The sequence below is a fragment of the Zonotrichia leucophrys genome, chromosome 10 (genome assembly GCF_028769735.1).
Source record: "Zonotrichia leucophrys gambelii isolate GWCS_2022_RI chromosome 10, RI_Zleu_2.0, whole genome shotgun sequence".
In the NCBI taxonomy this organism is placed as follows: domain Eukaryota; kingdom Metazoa; phylum Chordata; class Aves; order Passeriformes; family Passerellidae; genus Zonotrichia; species Zonotrichia leucophrys.
The window spans coordinates 1939710-1965152 of record NC_088180.1 but is presented as its reverse complement, the minus strand read 5'-3'; the positions used below and the strand labels follow the sequence as shown (position 1 = coordinate 1965152).

Here is a 25443-nt window from a genome sequence, read left to right as displayed (position 1 = left end):
TTAAGGTCCCTTCCCACCCACACCGCACACAGATTCCATGATTCTGTGCCTCAACCCTGCTCCTCCTCCCAGGCCCAAGAACAGGGCTTTGCACACATGGACGTCCATGAGGATGGTTGTGGGGTTGCCCAGTTGTCCCTGCTGTCCCCAGGGGACCGGGGATGCTGTCGGGGCAGATTTGGGGCTGCTCTCCTGGGGCTCAGAGCCGCTGTCCCGGAGTTGCAGGATCCCTGTGCTGAGCTCCCGTTCTTGGGCTGCCGTTCTTGGGGCTCGGGGCTCTCACCGGGGGTCACAAGGACGCCATTCCGGGGCTCTCGGACCCCGGCGGGGCTGAGCCGCGTCTCCCCGGCCCGGGGATGCGCGGAGAGACCGGCACAGCCCCGCCGCGAGCTCAGAGCCCGGCGGGCCCTTTAAGAAAGTCGAAACCCGAAAGTTCATCAAAGTTGACAAAGTTTTTCGTGGAAAGGAGGGGAAAAAAATAATTAAAATAACTCGAGCCCAACAACAAAAAAAAAAACCCTCCCCGCGGTCCCGGGGGGCCGGGCCGGGCCGGGATTGGCGGCGTTGGCGGCCGGGGGCGGCCCCGGGCGGGGCAGGCGGGCGGGTCCCGGCCCCGCTGCTCGGTGCGCGGTGGCGGCACCGGGAGCGGCGGCTCGAGCTGGGGCTGGGGCGCGTCGGCCCCGCAGCTGCGGCTCGTTGCGCTCCGCTCGGCCCCGCTCCGCCCGGCCCGGCCCTTAACAGCGGCGCCGTCCCGGGCCGCCGTATGTGAGCCGGGAGGGCAGCGCCGCCCCGCACCGCCCCGCACCGCCCCCGCCACCAGCACCGCACCGGCACAGGCACCCGCACCCGGCTCGGAGCTCCGGAGCAGCCGGCACACCCCCGCCCCGGCACCCCACCATGAGCAACCTCAACAAGGACACCGAGCACACCAACGGCGGCGGCACCGTCGAGGAGGAGGTGGGAGCCGGGAGCTGCGAGCGGCGCCGGGACACCGGAGCGGCCGGGGGTCGGGAACGGGGCTGGGGCTGGGTCAGAGCGGCGGCGGGACCAGGGACGGGGCGGCGGGGGACGGCGGGCGGAGCGCAGGCAGCGCCGTCGGGGAACCGCGGCTGGGGTACTGGGATGGAGCAGGGCGGTATCGGGGACCGCGGACGGGGAGCGGCAAGGAGCGCAGCGCCTCTTTTGGGGAATAGAGGACCCGGTGTCGCGGCTGGAGCCCCGGGTCGTCGAGGAACCAGAGCCCAGATGCCGGGGCTGCTGCGGGCTGGGGAGCTGGGGGCAGGCTGTGGGAAACCAGAGTACGGAGGTGTTGGCGAGCTGGTGCTGGAGTCCCCGGGCCGCCCTGAGAGGGGCTGGGGTCGGGCAGGGCGAGTCCCGTGCTCAGCCCTGTGGGGCAGAGGGCTGGCCGGTCCCTGCTCCATCCAGCGCAGCCGGTGCCCGTGGGCATGGTGTCTTGGTGTTCTGCTGCCACGTCCCTCTAGCTGGAGGGCTCCTGGATCCAGCACCGTTCTGCCCGTGTGGGCTGCAAGGGAGACATTTGGACAATAGTAGAGGAACCCCTGCCCTGCTCCGTGTGTGCTGGCAGCCTGGCTTGGGGCTGCAGGACTGAGCTGACCCACCGGCAGCCCCTTCCCCCAGATACCACTGCAAGCCACAGCCTGGATGATGCTGGATTCAGGGCTGGGAAGGCTAATGAGGGTCAGTCCTCTGTAGCCACATGACAGAGCTTGCAGCCCTCCACATTTGCACTTTGGCTGTTGGAGCCATTGGCTGATGCCATCACTGCACCCCTGGAGCAGGTATTGCCACAGTGGGTTACTAGCTGCCCTCCATCTTGGAGAGGGCTCTGGAAAATGCCTGGCCATGGCAACGTTTTGCTGCAGTCCTCAGTGCCTGGCGCTCAGCACCGTGGAGGTGCTCAGTCCCCTCCCCTCGCTGTCCTCCGTGCGCTCTCGCCGCCGCAACATGGCGCCTGGCTTGCTCCACCACCCACCGGGCAGCGCGGCCCGCACGCCAGCTGACACGGGGCCACCGTGTCCCCTGGGCCCCAGCCCCGGCCAGGGGGACCCGAGCAATGGCCTGGAATGGATTGGCAGGTGGTGGCTGGAGCGGTGCTGTCCGCAGCGTGGAGCAGGGCATTGGTGATGCGCTGGTGCAATGGGATGGGGATGCTGTGGATGGCGTGTCCCAGCGTCACCGGGTGCCACTGCTGTGGGTGGGCTGAGAGCCTGAGCTCCTGGGGCCCTGTGCCGCTCCTGGTGGAGGGAGGTTTGGTACCTGGGGGCTTCACAGGCTGTGCATGAGCGCTCAGAAGATTCTATGCCGCTCTTCAATCCAATTATTGACTGGCCTGCAAAGGTCCCTGAGGTTGGTACCACTTGGTGCATCCCATCCCAGTGGTGCTGCTCCAGCTGGGCTGGTGCCTCACAGGTGGTGCTCAGGTGAGCTCCTGGTGCTGGGCAAGAGCCAGTGTGTTCCCCACTGCGTGGTGGTTGTTTGGCAAAGCGGGTGCTGGAGCATTTCAGGAAATCCTCACCCTCTGGAGGGGCTGGTCCTCCCAGGAGTGGAGCTTGATGGCTGGAAAACTGAGTTGAAGATGGCATCCCTGGGGAGCGTGTAGGGGTTGGACGGAAGGGGCTCCTGCTCTCCGCTGTGCAGGGAGGGGCTCAGTCTGCCTGCCCTGTTGGATGGTCTGTGTCCTCGCTGGGTGTGTCTGTCCCCCTGCACCCAGGGCTGCAGCAAAATACCCACCATCTGGGTTAGGCTGGGACTGGTTTGGGTTAATGTCCCTGTCCCTGGTGGGGTTGCTGTTGGAAAGTCCTTTCTCCACCAGAATCCAACAGAAATAACACTGTGGGTGGCGAGCATGGTTTGGGCTCCATGGTGGCTACTCTGAGCCTGCTCTGAATCCTTGTTTTCCCAGTACCTCCTGGCTGGCCAGGAGCTGTTCCTCACTGCAGAGCCTAGTGGAGGCATAAGGAGTGACCTTGTGTTCAGGATCCCAGCACGGTCTGGGGGCCCAAATTCTTGCCCAAAGCTCCCCTTGATACAGAGCGATAAATACATTCGGTGCAAAGTGGAATCCTTCAGTCCCAGCACATGCAGGAGGGTGTGCTGGAATATTTTCCCACACTGCCAGGATAACACTGCCAGATCCCGGCGCTGTGGACACTCCCCCAGTCCCCCCCAGCACGCACCTCCTTCCCTGCCTCCCCACAGAAGAGCGCCGTGTGCCCCAGATAGAGCGGGGCGAAGCTCCCAAATTCAGCCTCTCCCTTTATCTTATCTGCGAGCCCCTGGATCTCGCAGCAGCCGCTTCCTGGCGGGTGACATGCGGAGGACAGGAATGCCTCTCGCTCCTCTCGAGGTCGTTAACGGGAATGTTAAACAAACAGGGCCTAATGTCAGTCCCTGCTGTTCCTCACCAGACACCTCCCCAAACGCGATCCCTCCCCACTTGCTGCTATCTTCTGTTTAATTTTCCAGGCAGCCCAGGCACCAATCTGCGTGGCTGCATCTCTCCTGGCAGCCCCGAAGGGTAGTGTGGGACAGGCCTAGGTGCTGCACTCCCACCCCTGGGGCAGGCAGAGCTTTTTCCAGCAGCTGGAGGAGCTCTCATGCTGCCCGTGGACGCTGGGTGTTGTGGCCATGGCTGCATGGCAATCAAACCCGGTGTGTTCACCCTGCTCTCCGGAGTGCATGGTGCAGAAATGTTGGTTCTACTCTAGAAATTAGTTCTTGCTCTCCTGGGAGGTCGCTGGGAAGTTGTAGGTGTGCCATGAGCAGGAGGGATCTGGAGCTGGCAGCTGAAGTCTGTGGTGATCCTGTGTGTCCTCCTGGCTGGTCTGAAGGGCCTGTTTGCAGCTCCATGGCTGCTGCTCTTGAGGTGGAGCTTGGGGATCCCGGATGCTGAAGGTGGGAAGTGTTAAATGTGAGGTGTGCTGGGAGAGCCTGGGTGAGGAGCTGGCTAAGCTCTGCCAGAGAGGGTCATCCTAGGAAGAAATAATTCCATGTGGTGGGGTGAGGCCCTGGCACAGGCTGCCCAGAGCAGCTGTGGCTGCCCCAGCCCTGGAAGTGTTCAAGGCCAGGCTGGATGGGACTTGCAGCCACCTGGTCTAATGGAAGGTGTCCCTGCCCATGCAGGGGATGGAACGGGATGGTCTTAAGGATCCTTTCTAAACTAAATCTTATATAATTCTGTGATCTTCCCTGTTGGTCCATGAAAGGCTGTGGGTTAGAAAACTCTGTGTTGGAGAGGCAGAGGCTCTTGGCTTGCAGACAACCTCCTCAGTAGCAAATCCTACATCCCTTTTGCCTTAGCTGCTGGAGCTGCCTGGGAATGCTGCTGGTGAGTGGGCTGTGTTATGTGCTGGATGTCTGTAGCACTTCATGGACTGGTGCCAGGCATCTCTTGACTTCTGTAATCTCTGCTTGAGTGGACCTAGATACCTCGTGCATGTGTGGATTCCAGCTCTGCAGCTGCAAACAAATAAGGTTAGTGTGAGTTCTGGAGTCAAATGTCTCCTCTGATGCTGCTCTTCACTGTGAGGCACACGAAGCTGCAGTAGTTACAGTCACCACTTGTTAATCCTCCTGCACTTGGCCTGGCTGAGGCAGGACGGTGCCTCAGAGCTGTTTTCATGCATCCTAAAGCCCCCCAAGTGTTTGTTGGGTGCAGTTTTTTGTCAGTGACAGATTGTTGACTGAGCAGACACCCTGTAGTCATCGTGCACACAGGGGTGCTGGGAACTGATGTGTTCCCAGACATCCTCTTGGTCTTGGGTTGAGCACGGAGTTGCTCTGACAGGAGGAGGGATGTGGGAATCTGCCCATTATCTCCTTGTGTCCTGCAAATACCCTCTCAAGGAGCTTCCTTCCCCTTTCTCACTCTTTCAAATCTCAATTTCTTAGATGTGAGTTTGAGCATTGACATCCCAACTCAACTAGTCCCTGTGATGGGGTAATTTCTTTCTCCTGCCAGCTGGGCTATTAAATGAGACCCAGCTTCAGAATGAGTCTTCCTGAGGAGCTGCTGAGCAGCACTTTCCCTCCTTAGCCTCACAATTTTTAGTGGTGCCTGTGGAAGTTAGGAAGGGCCAAACTCAATGGTTCCCTTTCTAGGTCTCTGCTTTGCCCTCACCAAAGTAGGAAGGATGCCCTTTGAGATGTCTGGGAGGCAGCTAAGAGTAGTCCAGGCTTTGTTGTCCTTCCTCATAGCTCTGCTTGAGGATCTGGCACAGTAGGAATTCAAGACTCTTGCTGGAACTAATGTGGAAAGTTGAGGAGTGAAAGATCCTTTGGCTTTGCTGGTCTTGGCCATGTCAGATCATGGAGACTTTGCTGCTTTGTGGGTCACAGAACAACTCTGCTGCCTGTTGTGGAGCTCTGCCTGAAATAAAGGCTTCAGCTTGAAGCTTCACTGTGGCATGGCTGCAGAAGTGAGGCGGTTGGACCTTGCTACAAGACTCAGCATCTTCCTGCACCTTGTGGGATAGTGGAAACCTGGTTCCCCCTGTGTGCCTGACCCCTGATGAGGGGCAGGGCAGTGGGGCACAGCTCCAACGCTGGAGCTGCTGACCTTGGCTCACACTGAGTGTGATCCTGAGCCAGGCAGCACGTCTGATGAGGAGGGAGTAGTGGCACCAGGTGACCCTTGGCATGGCAGAAGTGGGTGCTACAGGCTTGGCAAGGGTGCTCTGGGTCCTGGTGTGCTGGGGTGGCTGGAAACCTGAGGGCCCAGTGAGTGGCTTTATCCTTGTGGAGGTTCTCCAGCCCTGCTGCAGAGCCCAGGAGAAGCTGTGGAGATGTTTGGGCTGGTGCCTGCCCTCCTGTGCTGCAGGGGGTGTCAGGTTCTTGCATTGCTGTGGGGTGTGTCCGTGGGTCAGAAGCTGTTGGCCTGGGGATGTGTGTCCTTCCCATCTACTCCAAGGACAGGAGTTCTGTCTCCCTCAATGTGTAGCTGCCCTGGGTCACCTGTAGCAATGGCCTGAAGTGCAACATGGGCTGTGGATTGGGAGAGATCAGCCAGAGGACATGTTGTGGATTTAGGTTGGCACTTTTGGTCCATATTTTGGGAGCACAGCCCTTCCCTGCTGTCTAGTGGCGCTGTCTTGCTAAGAGCTGGGCTGATGCAGTGTTGGCTCAGTCCTGTGGGTGCTTGTCACCCTCCTGGTGTCCCCAGAGGTCTCTCAGTGTTGGGGTGACACTCCAATAACTGCTGTCCACAGTGAGGAGCTGCTGTGAGCTTCAGCTCTCCATCACCTGGGTTTTATGGAGCACTGGTTTGTTGGGCTGTGGAGGTACCTGACATGCTGCATGGGGCTGGGGCATGGCCATTGGTGTGCTGCCCAAATTGGGTTGGTTTGAGGAGAGATTCCTCTGTCTCTGGATGTGTCCTGGGAGGCACAGCACTGAAGAGTGCCCAGGAGTCATCCTGTGGTGGGGTGAGGCAGATACAGATGTGCTCAATGAAGGATCTGAGGTGAGAATGTTTGTGGTGAGGGTCCTGCTTCCACACCCATGCCTCCTGCCAGTCTCTGCCCTGGGGTGGAGCCCATTTCACCACTGTCTCCTGTCCTGGAGAGCAGGTGCCTGGGTGTGGGCAGGAAAAGCTGCTCCATAGCAGGTAAAGCCCATGGCTCCAGCTGATGGTGACAGGTGTCCCCAACACCAGAGAGTGGCAGGTGAGGGTGTCTGCAGCCCAGGGCTCAGTGTGGTGGCTGGGTAGGGCCAGCATGGATGTGAGTGTCCTTCAGCACGTTGGCTGTGGCACTGGAGCCTGTCCCCTCTGGCTTAGGTGCAAGGTGATGAAGGCAGCCTGAGGGTGCTCAGCCAGCCCTCCCTGTGCTGGGAGCTGCCCTTGGGGATTGTGAGGCTCACCTTTCCAAATGTTCCATCAGCTCTGAGCCCCTGTTGTGGCCCAAACCCATGTGGGTGCTGCTCTCTTTGTGAGAGGCTGCAGAGGCAGAGGTGATGGGACCTGATAGCAGGAGCGGGCATCCATGGCCAAGCCACACCAGCAGAGCTTCCTCTGCCAGGCCAAGGTCTATTCTTGGGTGCTGGCCTGTTGTGCCTGGGTTTATCAGCCCCCATGTGCATCCTGCTCTCCCAGAGTGGGGCTGGTGCCTCTCCCTGTTTTCCCCTTGTCAGAGTGTCTTCCTCCTCCCCTGACCACAGGGGTGGCTGAGCCCTGCTGACATCCCCTGCCTGACGTGGGGGGAAGAGGCTGCTCTGGCTGTGAGCAGTGTGGGACACCACAGCCTTGGGGACACAATGCTGCACTTGGGCTGGCTTGTGGTCAGCCCTCTTCCCTCTGGGCTGGGGGGACGTTGGTCCTCGCGTGCTTTTTGTGCAAAGGCTGGTTTTGGAGGGAAATGCCTGAAGCTGCCTTACTCCAGGCGCTGGGGGATGTTCAAGGCCCTGTTTCCCCTCTGGGGATGGGTGAGCGTCTTTCCAGGGATGGGAGGCTCTGGGCATCCGGGCTGGAGCAGCTCCCGGTCCTTTGCCGGGGCTCGGTGCGATCCTGCCCAAGACACCGGAGCTCTGCAAGGGCAGCATTCCCAGCTCCTGCCGCCTCTCCTCTGGCTGTTGGAGGGGAAACTGAGGCACGGAGCAGTGCAGCAGCCAGTTTCAAGCCCTTTTTATCGGGATTCCTGCCCTGTGATGGAGGCTGCCCTGCTCGCCTGCCCAGCTGTCCCTCGCACACACCACACATCCCTCTCTCCATGCTTTCTCCTCCTTGCGGTTCCTGGCGCTTCGCGCTGAGGACCAAACATCTCCAGGTTGCAATGGCAGGACTCTGCATCCCCCGAGACACCGAGGGGGGAGGATCTGTCCCATTTTCCAGCCCCGCCAGTGCAGTCGGTGCGTTCCCCTCCCCGCAGCCCTGTTGTGCAAGCTCCCGTCCGTGCCTTATAAGTCCCGGCTCCGGGGTAGCGCAGCCCCGCCGCATTCCAGCGCTCTGGCGTCAAGTGGCCCTGGCGGCATCACAGCCACCAGCACCGGGCTCTGTGTCCCCTCAGGCCTCCCCGATAGCAGGCAGGCACCCCACTGGGAAAAGCAGCGGTCCATGTCCCTGCGGTCCATGTCCCTGAGCTCCTGGCAGCAGAATGGGAAGTGCCTTTGGGATGCTGTGGCAGAGCTTTGTCCCTGTCCTCAGCAGGGTGGCACCGGCTGGTGGCACAGGAAGAAGGCTCAGTGGGCATGTTGGTGTGAACTAGTGGGAAATGGTTTTTCCTAGTTTCTAGGAAAAACTGGTGTGAGACTGGGGTGGCTTCCTGGAGAGGGGAAGTGTCCAACAGCACAATGTGGGGGAGGCATTACAGAACATTCCTGCCCTGCTAGAGATGGCTGTGGGTCTGTTGGGAATGCTCTGTGGAGCTCATGCTGAAGTGCAAGCGCTGAGGGCTTTGAGGCAGGCAGCAAGCCAGGGAACAGTGGCATTGTCCCCTCTGTCCAGGCATGGGGTGGCCTTGGAGTGGTGCCTTAAGCACATCTGTGCTTGGGTGTCTCTGAGCCACTGCTGTGCTGCAAGTATGGATCCAGGACCAGGCCAGTTCTGGGGGGCTGGAGTAGCCCAAGTGTGCTGTGGGTGATGCAGTTAAAGGGCTGAGCTCTCCAGAGGGGAGGGTTGGCCTTGCTGCCTCCAGGAGGGGGATTTGGAGCAGTGCTCTAACAGAAAAACCCCAATCACTGCACCCTCAGGGTACCTGTGCCCTTGCATCAAACACTTCTGACATAACCCATTTTGGGCTGCAGGGCAGCTCAGAACTCTCTTTTGAGAGCTCTTACTGCAAAGCAGCTGTGGCCAGGAGCTGTGGGAGCTGTGCAGGGGCTGTGGCAGCACAAAGCAGGTGGTGCTGCTCCTTGGCTCCTTTGCAGCCTTGGTGTGCACTCCTGGCTGTGCTGGCCCAAGGTGTGTGTCCCTTGTGCAAGGGCTGACACTGAGAACTCCAGGGTGAATGGTTTGTCCTGTCCCTCCTCCCCCTGCGTGGGAAGCTGTGCTGGGATCCTCCCTCTCTGGCATGGCCTGGATGGTCCTGTCCCTCCTGGCATGAATGCTGTTTTCCATGGCTCTCCTCCATCTCTATCAGGTGTTTGGGCTGGGGACATCCCCCGAGGGGCAGGGAGAATGTTTTCAGCAGGGCCTGCAGCAGGGTGACCCTGCTGGGCTGTCCCAGGTGAGGGCTGCTCCCTGTCCTGCTTCCCCCATGCCCATGTGCCCAGTTCAGATCCCTGGGTGGGATCTGACTGCTCTCACCTGGCATCACAGCCTAAGGATGAGCAGAAGAACATGGCATTCCTGGACATCTGCTCCTGCTGGATGTCTGCACGTGTAGTTTGGCCCAGGCAGTTCCTGATGCAGCCCTGGATGGATATTTTTGATGGTGTTTTTGTTTGGTTTGGTGGTTTTTGTCCTGTGCCTTTTCCAGATGCCCTGTGGGGAGGCTGGGTTTGGTGTTGGGTGGCAGGGACTTGAAGCAGGGCATGTTTTAGCAGAAGTTATCCTGTTGTGGCATGCTGGATTTGTCAGCCCTGGGTGGTACCACTGGGCTCTCAAAGCCTGCAGCACTTGGGCTGACTGGAGAGTCCCACTTTGGTAAATCCACTGGAAGATGCTTGTCTAGACCCCGTTGCCCTCATCTACAGCTTCCTCTCTTTTGGGAGCAGGGGAAGAGGCTGGAGCAGGTTGCCCACAGTGCACAGGAGGCTCACACTGGTGAGCTGCCTCCTGTGGGGTAACCTAAATCTCCTTTGCTTTATTCCTGGTGTTGGAAGTGAGCTCCCTCTGGCTTTGCTCACTCTATCCCTTGAAAATATTGCTCAGGTCTCTCACCAGCCTCACCCTCCCTTAATTAACTTGGTCTCCCTCTTTCCTTACACGTCTCTAGATCACTTATGGATGTGCTGAATTGCAGAGATAAAACCAGCTCCTTGGTCTTGTTGCTTCCAACAAGCCATTCTGAGCAGGGCCTTCCTTGGTTTGCCTTGAGCCCCTCTTTGGAGAGGCTGGCTGGTGGCATTTGGAATTGCCCAGGCTTTGGAGCAATGGTAGCCCTTGCTGGGTGCTGTGGCTTGGCTTCCAAAGCCTTTTCAGTGCTGTGGATGGTGACAAACAGGACTTGGAGGCCAAAGGGAAACTTCTGGGCAGCGAGAGGAGATTTCTTGCTCCTGTCCCTGGCAGCAGCTTATGGGGCTGGCACTGGGAGGCTGTTCCCTCTGACAAAGAGCTTTCCTGGGCTGTGTTCAGGCTGATGTGAGGGCCCCAGCTCTGGCTCCCCCTTCCCTGAGCCACCACCATCTCCCATCCTGTCACGCCTGTCGCAAGGAGTTACCCAGTGACGCATCACGGGGCCATTTACAGACCCAACAGGGATGTGGATTTCATCTGCTCGGAAGGAAAAATCCATTCTGGGGGCTGAGCGCACTTGGATCCTGAAATATTGAAAAGGGACAATGCTTTCACATGGCTGAGGCACATGTGTGCCACCACACTCTGCAGTCCTCCCTGCCAGAGATGGCTGTGGGTCTGTTGGGAACGCTCTGTGGAGCTCGCGCTGAGGTCTTTGAGGCAGGCAGCAAGCCAGGGAACCGTGGCGTTGTCCCCTCTGTCCAGGCATGGGGTGGCCTTGCAGCGGTGCCTTAAAGCATCAGATGTGGGCTGGGATGGCTGGGGAGCCTGTCAGACTGAGCCTGGGCTTGGCAAGTGTTCTGAATGCTCCACATGGCATCCTGCTTCCCAAGGCAGGGCAAAGCAGGAGTGAGTGCTAGAGGCATCCATATTGAAGGGTGAGGGGATGGGAAGGATGCTCTGGTTCTGCTCCTGAGCTGTGCTGGGCCACAGAAGGCTCCTCACACTAATGGGGGACAGTGACAGCCCTTAGTCTCAGCATGCACAGGAGAGCAGGAGCACCTCAAGCCTTTCACAATCACTGTTCATCCTGAGGGGCTTTACCCTGGGAATGGCATTTGTCTGCCTTGGCACAGGAGCTCAAAGAGGTGAGTTACCATCTGAAAGCAACAGAAACTTCCCTGTGTGGTGGAGTCTCTATCTGGCTGCCCCCAAAGAATTACAGAGGCAGGGGCTCCTGTGTTTCCAGGTCTGCCTCCAGCCCAGGAGCAGGGCAAGCACATGCTTGGTAAAAGTTGCATTTGGTAGCTCCTGGTTTTGGATGCAGCCCACTCTGCCTGAAGAATGGGAAATGGCTGAGCAAAACAAAACAGGGAGCAGAGCTCTTCTGCCCTGCAAACATAATGGGGTCACAGTGCTGGGAGCAGGCCAGGAGATGAGCTCTGGCCTGTTCTGCTCCTTGTTCATAATGACCAGTGAATGTCTTCATGACTTTGGTTGTGCATAACTTCCCTTTCCAGCTCTGTGCTGATTTACAAAAACCCTCTGCAGCTTCCTCATGCTGCTTCCTATGGGAATAGTGCAGGGAGAAGGTGCTTGTGGTGAGCCTGACTATTGAGCAGAGTTCTCCCAGGCCATGAGCCTTCAGCACTTTCTCTTCCTGGTTATTCAAGTGAACTATTATCTATAACTTTAATGGATTATCTATTGAAACCCTCCCCTGGAACTGTGTTTTTTTGCTTTGACATGAGTGTGTTTGGACTCGGTCCATGGCTGAACAGCCTGGGAAGAGCAGATGGCCACAGGGGTTTGACCCAGCACAGCTGCTCTTGGCTGGGCACAGCAGAAGAACTGCTCTGAGAGTGGGTTTGGGAGCAACTCCTGGAGGGTCTGAGGTGTGCTGGGGAAGGAGCTGGGATGGACCCAAAAATCTTCCTGCAGTCATGTTCTGGGGCTGCTGCAGAAGTCAAAAACTTTAAGTGGGGTGGTGAGGTGTTTCTTAAAATTGAGGGCTGTCTTTGAATAGGTGATGGAATTAAAGTGCCACGGTGGGTTGAGGAGAGGAGATCCAGTGTGGGATCTGGAGAAAGATCTGGAGAGAACTGGGGTTTGTTCTGGTCCCTTTGGACCTTTGGGATGTGCCAAACTTGGTTCTTGTGGCAGTGTGTGGTCTTTGCCAGTTTAGCCATCATGCCCTGTCTGGCTGTGGGGCTGGTGTCCATGCCTTCATCAACACAGGCCACGGTGCCAGGGACTGAATTTTTGTAAAGTCATCAATCCTTTGAGGTGGAGATCAAAGGGCTGGGTGTGTTTTATCCTGGCCAACACTCCCTAATGCAGGGAAGGGTTAGTGGACCTTTGATGCAAGGTGTCCTGTTCTTAGTGCACTTCTGAGCTGTGCTCCTGCTTGGGCAGCAGATATCTCCTGTCAGTACGGCTGCTTGGGCACCAAACATCACCAAACATCTCAGTACAGCTGCTTGGCCTCTCCCCAGGTACGGACGCTGTTTGTCAGTGGCCTTCCTGTGGATATCAAACCCAGAGAGCTCTACCTTCTCTTCCGACCTTTCAAGGTAAGGAGATCTTCAGATCTGGTTTTTGGAGGGAAAGATGCTGGTTTGTGGGTGACCTGGCACCAAAGGTCTGTCAGGGAAGTGGGGATGACATGGGAGCCTGAAGCCAGCACGGGATCCATGACTTGTGCTCAGCTGGGAGCCTCCAGCTGGAGCCTGCCATTGGAATTGTGCTGCTTGGTCAGCCCTGCTGCTCTGCTGGACCAGCCCTTCCTTGAGGATGTGTCCTCATCCCCCAGACCCTCCATCCTTCTCCAATAGCCACCCAGGCTGTCTCAGGGCACGTGGGGTTCCCTTCTCTGCACTCCTCTGGCACAAGGAGGGTGCTCTGCTTTCTCTAGGCACTTGCCAGGGTAGGGTGCTCATCTTTGTAGCTGGATGAAGAGCTAAAAAATGGGATTCCTTCCCAAAGGGCCAGGATGGAAGAGCTAAAAGACCTGCTCTGTCCCCAGTCTTCTCTACTGGTGGGAAAGCAGTGTTGTTGTCCCTGTTTCTGCTCTGTCCCCTGCCCTGGGGAGGGTTTGGTGCTGCAGGAGCTCCTGGAGCTGTCGTGTTGTGTCTTGGTTGTAGCGTGGCCTCCTCAGGAGCCCAACACTGACTTGTTTCTTCTCTCCTGCAGGGTTATGAGGGGTCACTGATCAAGCTGACTTCAAAGCAGGTACCTCCTTCCAGCCTGGGTATTTTTGGCTTTTGCTATCAAACTGGACATGCCAGGAGGGGAGAGGGGACAGATCCCGTTCCAGTGTGTAATGCACTGTCTGGGCCAGCACCAGCCACACTGAGGGGTTCTGCTGACCCAGCATGTCCTCAATGTCTCCATGTCTCCTCCTGCTGCCCTGGGTGAGCCCTGAGGCTTCAGCCCCAAACCTTGTGCTGCCATCAGCCTTCCCCTCTGCCATGCTGGGGGCTTGTCAGGGTGAGCTGTGTCCCCACATGTAAGAACACCAAAACTTTTATGGTGGGAGCAGATCAGAGCAGGAATCTTGAGCCAATGCCCCAAGCTCTGCTTCAAGCTCCTGAACAGCTTAGGATGGTCTCTTGTGCTGGTTGTCTGGGGCAGAGGGGGTGGCAAGGCAGCCTGAGGAGCTGGAAGATTTTCCAAACTGAAATGGGTGTTGTTTCTTTTAGCCAGTGGGTTTTGTGACCTTCGACAGCCGGGCTGGCGCTGAAGCAGCCAAGAACGCCTTGAATGTGAGTACCCAAAGTGCTGGGGGCTGCAGGGCTGGGGCCACAGGCCTTGCTGGGCCCAGAGTGAGGGCAGAGTGAAATGGGCCTGCAGCATCCCAGCAGGGAGGCAGGAGAGCTGTTCAAGGCTGACATCAGCCTGGGCAAATGGATGCAAGCTGTCTCTGTGTAGTTTTTGACCACTGGAAGACAGCTCTGAGGGTGTGGAGACCTGCTGTGACTCAATAAAATATCATGAGGATGGTCAGCTTGGAAAGGACACCCAAAATGATCCCCATCCTGCGGGAGTGTTGGTGGGATCTGGTCAGCAAGACATGGTTCTGCTGTGCTGTGTGACACCTGCTAGTGCCTCTGCTCAGGCTGGCAGAAGGTGTAGATGGGAGCTCCCACACAGGATGGGATTATTCCATTATTGCAACTCCAGTGTAGACAGTTACCCCAGCTTCAGCACACAGACTTTTCCTGAGCCATGTTGATATCCATCCCTGCGGTAGTGGTTGGTGAGCTGCACATAAGGAGCAGAATTATGTCCTTCATGTTGGAAATAGTGGTCTAATGTTAGTCAGGCCAGCTAAAAGTAAAAATAAAAGCACATGGGAATTTGAGTGTTGCAGTGAGGTGACAAAAACCTGGGCTTGTGACTGCAGAGTGGTGGCCTTGGTGCCTCAGCTGGGCTTTGCTCCATGAGTAGCCACGGCCTGTGCTTGGGCTGGAACTCCACCTCTGAAAGGGCCCTGTGCTCTCTCTGTGACAGGGCATCCGCTTCGACCCCGAGAACCCGCAGACCTTGCGGTTAGAGTTTGCCAAAGCCAACACCAAGATGGCCAAGAGCAAGCTGATGGCCACCCCGAACCCCACCAACATCCACCCTGCCCTGGGTGCACACTTCATTGCACGGGACCCCTGTGAGTATGCTGGGAGGGGCTGGGGGCTCGTGGCTCTGAGAATGGAGAGGAGCCCAGACCCACCTCTGAAATCTGCCAGGGCAGGGAGGCCAGCAGGGTGGTGGAGCTACAGGAGAGTCACAGGCATCTGGACAGCACAGAGCTGCTGAGACAGGAAAGTTGGATTTGGTGGCTCAAGTGATACCATAAATCTTTTAAAGCATCCCTAAATGTGAAGGATAAGGGATGAGTCCTGTGCCATCACCCTCTGTGTAGCCTGGTAGGCTGAGTAGCCCTGCTGAGGGTGAGCTATAATGTGGCTCTGAGCCCCCTGCCCTGCATCCTGCGGCTGCTGTGTGGACCAGTGTCCAGAGCCCATGTGGGGCTGTAATGTGACCCATTCCTGGGTTCTCCTGGAATGAGGCTGAGGCTGGAGGAGCAGCTGTGCATACAGATTTTATACCTGATCAAGACGGCAGCGCAAAGCTTTAGCCTGGGGTGGGGAATCCGGAGCCGGCTGTCCCCAAAGCAGGACAGTCCTGGGACACTGTCCCTTGTCTCCCCCTCCTGTAGATGACCTGACTGGAGCAGCTCTCATCCCGGCGTCCCCGGAGGCGTGGGCTCCCTACCCGCTGTACACCACGGAGCTGACCCCGGCCATCCCCCACGCCGCCTTCACGTACCCGGCAGCGGCAGCCGCGGCCGCAGCTCTGCACGCTCAGGTGAGTCTGTCCCCATCCCGAGCGGGGCTGGTCCCTCCTGTGTCCCCTCCATCCCCGCGGGCCGCGCTTGGCCACCCCCGCCCTGCCCTCTGCACCTTGGCTCCGCTGCAGGGCAGCCCAGGGAGGGCTCTGCAGGGAGAGCAGGCAGGGCTGCCTGGGGATCTCTGACCCCGCAGTCAGGGCTCCGTTTCTGCTCTTGTTGCTCCCCATGGCCAGAGAACTCCGCTGAGGGAGTGCTGGGTGGAAACGCTTCCTGCACGTAACATAGCTGTGAAATGTCATCCCAAGTCACAGCAAAAGCAACAGAGCTAAACTGAGGGGCTCAGCCACACTCCCAAAGCTGGAGGAGGGTGTGCTGCAGGAGATAAGTGACCAGAGCCTTGCCAGAGTGAGGGTTGTGATGGAGCAGGGTGTTAGCCACCCTCGGTACAGGCCAGTGAGGAGAGGCATTCCATGCATGAGCCCCTGGAGGTGCAACAGCTACCTGCTCTCCCCAGGTTTGCCTGCTGACACCTGAGGATGTAGGGTTGCCTATACTGATCTGACAGATGCTTTAATGTACAGGGACCACACAAACCTTGAAACCATCAACATGCAAAGTGAAAGTCAAAACAGAGTAGCAGTGTCCTGATTCCAATTTGAGGTGCTTGGTTTGAAGCCCTTGTCCCACCCTGCTCAGTGTGACCAGCCAGCTGTGCTCTGCCTGCTTCTGTGGTGCCATGGGACTGAGCACTGGGGCTTAACCTCTGCTCTCTGCCCTGCCAGGCAGGCTGTTGACTCCTGCTCTTCCCTGCCTGAGTGGAGAGCAGGAGGAGCTGTGTCCTCTCCCCTTGCTGTCCTGGCTGGCAGTGAGCTGTGTTGGCCCCCTCCTGTTGCTTCCTGCAAGCTTTGTGATGGTAACTGCCCAGCTTCAAGCCAAGCTTGCTTCCCAAATGCCATGTGGGGTGGATGCCAACTCCTGTCCTCTGTCCTGCCCCTCTCACACCTGCAGATCTCTCCTTCTGCCCTTCCACAGGTGAGCTGTTGTTGGGCTGAAGCTCCAGGGGGGTGGGGAAAAGTACATTGGGGTTCAGGACAGGACCAGGAAGAGCACTGGAATGTTCTTCCAAGGACCTCCAGAGCCAAGCTGCTTCTTCACTGGGAAGGTTGTGCTTGCTGGTGTTTTCCAGAAGTTGGTGGTGGTGCCCACACCTACAGGGCAGTGCTGTGCTCCTCAGTGGCCCAGGAGAGAAGTGTCTCCCTGCCCCTTGTGTGTGTAGGGTGGTGGTCAAGGCTGAATTGTCCCTGGAAGGGAGGACCAGGAAAAATCAACCCCTCTGGCCTGGCTGAGGTGGTTGAGGGAGGTGAAACTTTAACTGCAGTTTCTGCCAGGGTGGTCACTGGTGACTGTGTAGGGACCCTGAGTGTGAGGGTGAGACACCCAAATTTCATGGTGCAAAGTTGGGGAGAAAAGTCCACTTTTCTGGAGGGTATTAAGGAGGCCTCCAGCTACATCTTTTCCTTCTGGGTCTTAGTTCCTGCCCTCCAGCTAGTGAGCTGCTGGTGTCCAAAGAGGTTGTCTGGCCTCATCCTAAGACCTGAGGAGCTCCCTGTGCAGGTAGAGCTCCCTGCCCAAGGGGTCCATAGGTGGTGATGGGCTCCAAGCCTTAGTGCAGCCCCTCCAGGCTGTTTTCTCTTTTCCAAAGAGGCTGCTGGGCAGTCCCAGCCGCTCCTGGCTGTGCTGAGCCAGTGCTGACCCTGCAGGGGCATGTCCTGGCACAGGATATGTTACCAATAAAATTTACTGCGGTTAAACATTACTCGTGCTGGCAGCTCTGGGCTGGAGCCCTGTCCCTTGCAGAGCTGAGGGTGGAGCACAGCAGGGAGATGACTTTTGCTCACAAACTGGGCTGAAAGCTGTGCCCTTAGCCCCGTGTGCTGAGCCCTCTGCCCTCGCTGGGAGGGGCTGGCTCACTCCTGTGGTGGGCTTATGGGTCATTCCCTAGAACAGTCACAGATCTTCCTCCTGCTGGACTGGTGCTGGCTGCAGGGCATCCATGGGGATGGCCAGAGCTGCAGCAGCTCCACAGTGATCAGCCTTGAGGATGTAGCTAAACCAAGGTCTTGTCACAAGATATTTCAACCTGAAGGGCTCATCTTCTTGCAGAGCTGAGTTCAGCAGCGGGGAGAGGAGGAGGCCTGGCCTGGTCTCCTGAAGAGCTGCCCCGAGGGCTGGCAGGAGGGATAAGGGGCAGGAGGTGGTGAGAGGCTGGCCTGGTCTCGGGAACCCTTGGTAAGCCACTCCCAGCTTACTGGGATGTCCATGCCTTGGCACTGCTCCAGGCAGGCACCAGGCTGCTGCAGCTGGGACTGTAGCCTGACCCTGCCCCTCCGGGGACTCTGCTGACTTTAAGATTGTCCCATCTGCCTTCCCTCCCTCCCACCCTCTCTCAAATCCCTCCTTTGATGTCCCTAGTGAACTCCAGCCATGATGCCAGCGCAGGCTAGCCCCGAAGCTCAGAGCTGTCCCTGGAGATGGGACGCCCTAGTGATGCCTTATTGCAGCTAGTGGAGTGGCTGTACCACAGCTCCATTCCTAGAAGTGTTAAGCATGATGGCAGCCACGTCTGGAAAGACTGGTAAGGTAACCATCTCTCCTCCAAGGTGCACTGTGGGATTTGCAAGCTTCTGCCCATCTCTGTAGCCCGTATCTCCTTGGCAACCCAGTGCATGGGCCTCACGCTACCCACCCACCAGAGCCTGGGGAATGAGATGCCAGGCCTTCTTTCTAACCCACATCTCCAACTTGGCAGCACATGACATGGCGCACACAGCATGGCACCATCTTACATCAGCTCCTCCAGCTGGGCCAGCCTCAGCCAGGCCCTGCCTGGGAGGGGAGCAGCCCGGTTGGGCTGGGGCAGACACCACCCTGCCACCCAGCCTGAAAGAAACCTGGTTTCTCCCCAACCTCGACCCTTAGAGGGCAACCAGAAATACACCTTGACCTCACTCCTGGCACACGGTGGGGGAGGTGAGTGACGTGGTAGTTGATAGCACACGACTAAATTTTAGTGGGCACCGTAGACAACAGCACTTGCCGGTCACTTTGTTCCAGAATCGCCTCCCGGGACAGACCCTGCCCTGATCGTGGGTCTAATCTCACTGCTTTCCTCTCTGGTAATGGAAATGGAGCCCAGTTCCTACCTGGAGCTTGACTTCTCTCTTGCAAGCTGAAATCCCAGGCAGGACCCAGGTTGTGTGAGCTGTAATGGAGGGAATCAGCAGCCTTGGGAGAGAGGGGTGTGTGGTGTAGGACACTGGGAGCTTGGGAAGAGGGAAGGGATGGGACTGGTTGGCAGGGGGATGGTTGATGTGTGACTGAAGGAAATGAGCCCTGGTTCAGTTCCCCCTGCTGTGGTTCTGAGCAGACCTTTTCCTCTCTCTGTGGAAGTGATGATAAGAAGAGAAGCCACCAAAGATGAGGGGCCAGGTCTGCCTTTGCCCCTCACAGTTTTCTGAGTTATAATTTTCCCTCCTGGGAAGATGTGAAGAGCTTGACACAGGCACAGAGACATTGATACAGCTTGTCTTGTTCTGCTTGGTCCTGGTAGACAGAGCTGTCCATTGCTGGTAGGATGGAATTGGGCTGCACTGTGTCTCTGAGGTGGAGCCACTGGTCTGGGGTGCCTCTAAACCAGGCTGTGAGTGGGCAGCAGGGGATGCCAGGGCTATCCATGCTTCTAGAGCTCTTTTGCAGAGATGCTTCCAGCTGTGGCAGGACTCTGCTCTGGGCAGGACTTGCCATGGGAAGCAAGATTTGCCCATAAAAACATGGCCACAGGGTGTTGCTGGGGACACAGCTGATGTGTTGGGTGCCTGGAGCCCCTGGTGGGTGTTTCCAAGGCAGTCAGGTAGGGCAAGGCCTGAGGACATAGAGATGCCAGTCTTTTTGGGAGGGGGCTGCCCAAGGTTCCCTTGAAGCATCTCCTTGAGGAGATGGCAGAGGTGGTCTCTGGTTCTGGGGCCTGTCCAAGTAAGTGGTGGGTGGAGGGAGCAGTCCTGCATCGTGGCTGTGTGGTTATGCAAGAGCCTGGAAGGACCTTGGGACTTCCTGGTGCTGGTTGAGGCTGATCCCATTGATGAAAGCTGAGGTTCGTCCCAACCCCCTTTCCCTTGCAGGGGAACAGCTGACAGACCCACCCTAGACTGGAGACAGGATGAATTTTCTGTCTCTAATAACTTGCTGCCTGTTGGTGCTGTCGTGTAGGGACTTCCCAGGATTATTTCTCTCTGGGCAAGCTCCAGAGATGTGAAGCCTCTTGTTCAAGACGTTCATGGCTGTGGCAACTTTCTAAACTGCAGTGACAGTGGTGGCATAGCTGGCCAAGCAGCCCCCAGCCAGCAGTTCCCTCCTGGGCAGGGAGAAGCAGGCAGGAGATGCTCCTGAGCAGCTGTCCTCATAACTGGTGGGTCAAAGGGACTGCTGTGCCTTCAGAAGACACTTGTGGCCAGCAGTGGCTCTCCCTAGCAGGCTCAATCCAAAAGAAAATAACACAACTTGCTGTAAAAAGGGAAATGCTTCTTTGTTGCAGTCTCAGAGAGGGATGTGTCTCCCTGAGCCATAGGGGTGCAAGGTTTTGGACTGATGGATGGATGGATGCACACCTGTTAAAATGTTCCTGAGAGGATGGATCAGTGCCTGCGTTGTCCCAGATGCTCCTTGCCCTGCTGTGGGATGGTTGCTGATCCTCACCAGAGCTCCCTGGGGAGATGCACGGGCTGGATCCCACTGCATCTGGTGTTCCTGGTGCTGGGCTGAGCTGCTCTGGTCCCACACCAGCCCCTGAGGGACCTTCCAGCAGGTGCCAGGATGCAGTGCCCGCTCTGGGGTGGGTGAGGAGCAGCCTGTCCCTGCCTGCCTGGTCCCATTCCATGGAGATGGAGCAGAGCAGCTCTCCCTGCTCGTGGGGGCTGCCCAGGGCTCACAGCTGTGCTGCTCCTGGCTTGCCAGGCTGAGCATCTCAGCAGCACCAGTGAGGATGCGCTCTGCACTTCAGCACCTTGGCAGCAAGATGCAGCTCTTGGAAGTTTTGGTTGGATCCTCCCAGCTCCCAGGAGCAGAGGGAATCATCCCTGGAGACCATTCCAGCTGTAGAGATAGGTCAGAGCTCCGAGATGCTGGGGCTGGCTGCAGACCTAGAGGTAACTAAGGAGGAAAGGCAGGTCCTCCAAGCCAAAGGTGCTCTGAGGAGGGACCTGTGTGTTTGGTCCTTGCTTCCCCTCTTCTGAAGGATTTGCCCTCCCTGAGGATGGTGGACAGTTGGATACTTAAATTCTGAGGGCAACTGGGAGAGACAAGGGAGGTTTTGACAAGGAGAGTGAGGCTCTGATGGGCTGTTTCTCTGCCCGTTTATAATTTCATTGTGACTTTCAGGCAGCTGCTGGTGTTGTGCTGCAGAAAGGGAGGGGTTCCTGCCTCTGGGAGGGGTGGCAGGCAGAGGCACACATTTCTCCTCTCCAGCTGTTCCTGGGACAGATGTTGAAGGCTGCTGCAGTTGGCCAGCAGTGGCTGCCTCATCCCTGTGAGCAGGAGATGTGTTGGTGGTGTGACCAGACTCCTTTCCAACTGTGAGCTAATGCCTCTCCAGAAACAACAGGGTCTCTTCCAGTAAAAGCCTCTCTTGCTCTGCTTTCCTCACCCAGTGCTGAACATCTCCATCAGTTCTCAGCTTCCTCCTTGATGGATGTAATATTTGGAGGGGTGTGAAGAGAAATCTGCCTAGAGAGTGTCCTCTTGGCTATCTGCTCCCTCTGATCCACAGCTTCCAGTGTTTTCTGCTGGCTTTGGGAGCCTCCCTCCTACTGAGTTCCTGCCTCGTCCCATCAAGCCCTTAATCTTTCTGTGGGCTGAGAGGCCTGGCAGGTCATTGCCTCCCCCTGCCAGCATGTCAGAGCCTTGGGTTGTACCCAGGATTGTCACATCTGTAGCAGCTCCTGCAGGGCTGGGCTGTGGAGCCACAGTGGCTCAGCTGGGTGGGTTTGCTGTGTGAGCACTGCAGACCTGCAGGAGGAAGGCAAGGAGGGGTGGTCCATTGCACTGATGGTTTATTAGCTATAAACTACGAGCTAATTAGCTCAGAACAGAGCTACAGTGCATGTTTTAAGAGCAAAGCAGCACTTCTGTTCAAAGTGGAGGTGCTGAGGCTCTGCAGGAGGAGCAGAAGGTGGCTCTGAGGCAGGATGGGGGTCACCAGGCTGGGCTGGCTGTCCATGGCCTGGCTGTGCTGCTTCCCCAGCCTGCCTGGGGCAGAGGCAGCTCTCAGGGTTAAGCTCTTGCAGCCCTGTGAAGGAAGGGGGAGTTTCCTGTGGGCAGGAGGAAACTGCTTCCAGCTGTCAGGGGAGGGTGTGCAGTGGGACACACTGGCCGGGGAGCACGGCTGCAGAGATGTGGCTCTGCTGAGCAAGCTCCTCCTGGTGACAGGGCCAAGGAACCCCTGTCCTTGCTCTGGCAGCTGCTGTGGTGGCCCTGGAAGGTGTCAGTGGTGCTGCTGCCCGTGCCCAGCCTTCCTGGGTGGTGGCTGTGCACAGTGACTGGGCAGCAAAGGTCCCTCTCCAGGCTAAAGGAGAAGGGAAAGGACATTCTGGGTGGCACTTTGGTGCTGGCACCAGGTGGGTGGGACCCCTCACTGGGGAGGAGGGTCTTGGTAACCTCCATGCCCTTGATTGGAGGCTGGAGTGACTGGGATGCTGTGCCATGGAGTGAGGTATGGGCTCAGCTGGGAGCTGATTTAGTGGCACCCCCTTGCCTTGTGAAGGTGTCTGGCAAGAGCCCAGCAGATTATGGAACCATGGAATGGTTTGAGTTAGTAAAGACCTTAAACCAGTCCCATTCCACCCCCATGCCATGTGCAGGGACATCTTCCACTAGGCCAGGTTGATCAAGTCTTGCCCAGACTGGCTTTGTTCTGAGCTGATGAGGGGCTCCTGTGAGGACTGAGCTGCTGCTGACTGGCAGGGCTCAGTTAGGAGAGGGACTCGAGGCCCATGGCTCGTGTGGCTGCAGTTCCTGGCACTGCAGTCCCAATGGGAGAACTTGGGATTCTGTTCTCCCTGTGGTGGGGGGAACTTGGCCACTGCAGGCAGCAGTGCAGAGGTTGTGGCAGTCTGCTGCACATCCTTGGGAGAGGAGCATCTAACCAGGCTTGGCTGGGTGAGGGGACAGCTGTGCCAGGATGAATGGAACAAGGGGGGTGGCTCACAGGGTCTCCAGGGGGTTTTCTGCCACTTTCTCCCCATCTCAGAACCAAGTCCATCATTGTGCTGGTTCCCAGCCCTGAATGTGCTGAGGCTGTGCTTCTCTCCTGGCAGCTGGGGAGGGAGGACTGAGGGGTGGCTGCTGTGCTCCAGCAGCAGGACCAAGCTCCAAGCTCCAGTTGCTGCTCCTGCTGGTGGATCAGTGCTCAGTGAAGTGCCATGGGCTTGTCTCTGCTGCTGTCAGGCTTGGAGCTGCTGATGCAGCCCAGCTGGACACGCTGGCCCTGCTGATCACATGGGATCATCTGGATGTCCCAGGCTGTGGGCTGGGTGTTGCCAGCTCACTGTGTCTCCTAAGGGGCTGGAAAGTATCTGTTCAGCTACTGTCCCTTGTTTGTTTGTTTGTTAGGTCCCCATCCAGCCATTTCCTTGGCAAGGAGCAGATCTGAGAAATAGAGGTGGCAGCAAGCACCTGCCTCCAAGGCTTCCAAGGGAAGCCTCCAATTCTTGCTGGTTTGCAGCTCTTCCAAGTTCTTCCCATGTTGTGGTTTGCCTGGAGCCACTCCTGGTAGCAGAGTTGGGGCTTGGAAAACTTCATGGGCATCTGCTGTAGTAGATGAGCCAATTCTTTCCCCCTACATGTCCTGTAGAGGTTGTCTGGTTTTAATGTGTGCTCTTGAGATCCTCCTTTTGACTGGCTGAGGGTGGAGCTATTCAAGGAGTATTTGGAGCTCACCCTGGAGCCTCCTTTCCCCTGCTGGAGACATCTTTGCTCCATGGACCTTGCACATGGCTTGGAGGAGTTGAAGGTTTGTGCTCTGGCTGAGGTGATCCTGGATCATGGACCTCTGCTGTGGCTTTTTTTTTCCAGATGCGCTGGTACCCTCCCTCTGAAGCTACCCAGCAAGGATGGAAGTCTCGTCAGTTTTGTTAGTTCATTAGTAAGTAATTAATTACTCTTGGAGTCAGGTCTTTGTCTTGCTCCTCCTTGGGCTCTTGTGGGGAGGCAGGATGGGAGCTTGGGCTCAGCCCCACACCCACCCAGGGATGTGGTTGGGTTTCCTGGATGGGAGCAGGGAGAGCCCCCAAGCCCTGGGCTGGGTGGAGGCTGTGGGGAACCCTCAGGACACGGCTCCAGCTGGCCCTGCTCACCGTGCTCCTCTCCCACAGTGTCTCTCCTGGGCTTGTGTTCCTCCTCCCTGCCTCTCCACAGCGGGATGTGCCAGGGACGATCGATACTCTGGATTGGGTACGTGGCCAGAGGACAACGCGCCCGCCCCGCCGCGCTGCCCCCGGGGCTGCCAGCACCCTTTCCCTGGACTGTGAAGCCATCGTGGCCCCAGCCACGGGCTGTGTGCTGCCTCCATCCATCCCTCCCTCCATCCATCCCCAGGACCTCCTCCCTGCCTGAGCTTTGCCATCCGGCTGCACTGAAACCCAGCCGGGGCCAGGTCCTGGGCGTCCCCAGCTCCCCCTGCCCCGGGGGCAGCTCGGCTGAAGGAATCGAAAGGCAAAAATGGGTTTTGCATGTTTTCTGGCATGAATTAAAACACTTAACTTGTGTCTGTGTGAGTGTAAGTTTGTTTGTTCTAGCGTTTGTGTAACCGTTAGCAACGGGTCTTGGCCCAACGGATTGATCCATCAAGGTTTTCCTCTTGCTTCGGTGAAGACTTGGCTTTGAGAAATACTAACTGTCCTTGTCTCACCCCTTCTCCCACCTCCACCCTCCCCTCCCCAGGATGACCAGAAAAATTTGAAAAATGCTTTTTTTTTCTTTCTTTTTTTTTTTTTTTTAAGTATGATGCACTGGGTTTTTGTTCTCATCCATTCTGCTTGTTTTAAAGTCAGGGTTATTATATTATTTTTTTCCTCCTTCAAACTTCTATATATAGAACAGCTGTAAAATATCTAACCTCTTTTTTTTTTTCCCCACATTCTTCTGATTGGAGAGCATCCAGTCTTGCCAAATAATCAGCCATCCTTATGGGAATACCGAACAAAAAAAAAAAAAAAGTACGAGTATTTTTGTACCATGTGTAATAAGGAAATATTTATGCATCATAAAGAATTTCTTGTGTGTTTGTGTGCAATTAATTATTATTATTATTATTAAAGAGAAATTGTAATCCTGTAAGATAAGTTAATGTTTAGTTAAAAGCTTGAAAAAGAAGGGTTGTCTTCTGTACCAATGATTCAGTCAGGCATAGTAAACAAGAAATTGTGCAATTTTTGTTTTAGCATCTTATTGCTTGGTATTGAAGTGCTTTAAGTATTATCTGACCATGGCTGTCTCGCTTGTATTAAAAGATTTGAGAATAAGTTGCTCTATAATTGCTGATCCTATGAGAATGTGAAACTGGATAATATATGAAATGCAACCAAAAAAAAAAATATATATACCCAGAGGCTGCTGTGACTTTTTCTGTGGTCTGGGGTGTTTTCTTGTGGGAATGGTGTGGGATGCTGCAGGCCTGGCCTGGCCCCGTTTCCCAGGCTGGGAGGATGCGGGCTGCTTTGGGATGCAGCTGAGGATGAGGAGCTGGCTCTTCCCTACCCCTGGGAGCAGGGCAAGCCCTGGCCTGGCCGGGGATGTGCTGTGGGGGGTTGGTGGTGTGAAACTGCTGGAGGCCTCTGTGAGGGCAGCCCTGAGCTCTCTTGGATGTTTTTGTTCCCCCTTCCCAGTGGCTGTGAGGCTGAGGCCTCCGTGCCAGCAGAGCAGGAGCAGATCTCCATAGAAGGCAAACGCTCTCCATGGCTGGAGCGTTCCCTGTGTGCCCGCCCAGCTCCTGCTCTGCTGCCTGCGCTGCCCAACCTTCTGTGGCCTTATTGTACCTGCTGGAATGGCAGCCCTGGGCCAGGGGCTGCTTGTCCCGGTGGGAATCTCCTTGTGGGAGCCAGGGGCTGCTTGTCCTGCTGGGAATCTCTGTGCAGGAGCCCAGGGCCTGCTTGTCCTGGTGGAAATGGCTGCCCTGGGCCAGGGGCTGCTTGTCCCG

At 57.0% G+C, this 25443-nt stretch overlaps 1 protein-coding gene across 1 annotated transcript; it reads left to right on the top strand.

The window, feature by feature from the left end:
• The first annotated feature begins 660 nt into the window (after positions 1 to 660).
• Positions 661 to 24848, top strand: RBPMS2 (RNA binding protein, mRNA processing factor 2). The gene is made up of 8 exons (XM_064721805.1): positions 661 to 957; positions 12346 to 12423; positions 13043 to 13081; positions 13552 to 13614; positions 14363 to 14513; positions 15066 to 15214; positions 23322 to 23391; positions 23621 to 24848. The coding sequence occupies exons 1-7, from the start codon at positions 898 to 900 to the stop codon at positions 23382 to 23384; spliced, it is 603 nt and encodes a 200-aa protein (XP_064577875.1). The 5' UTR covers positions 661 to 897; the 3' UTR covers positions 23385 to 23391; positions 23621 to 24848.
• The last annotated feature ends 595 nt before the right edge of the window (positions 24849 to 25443 follow it).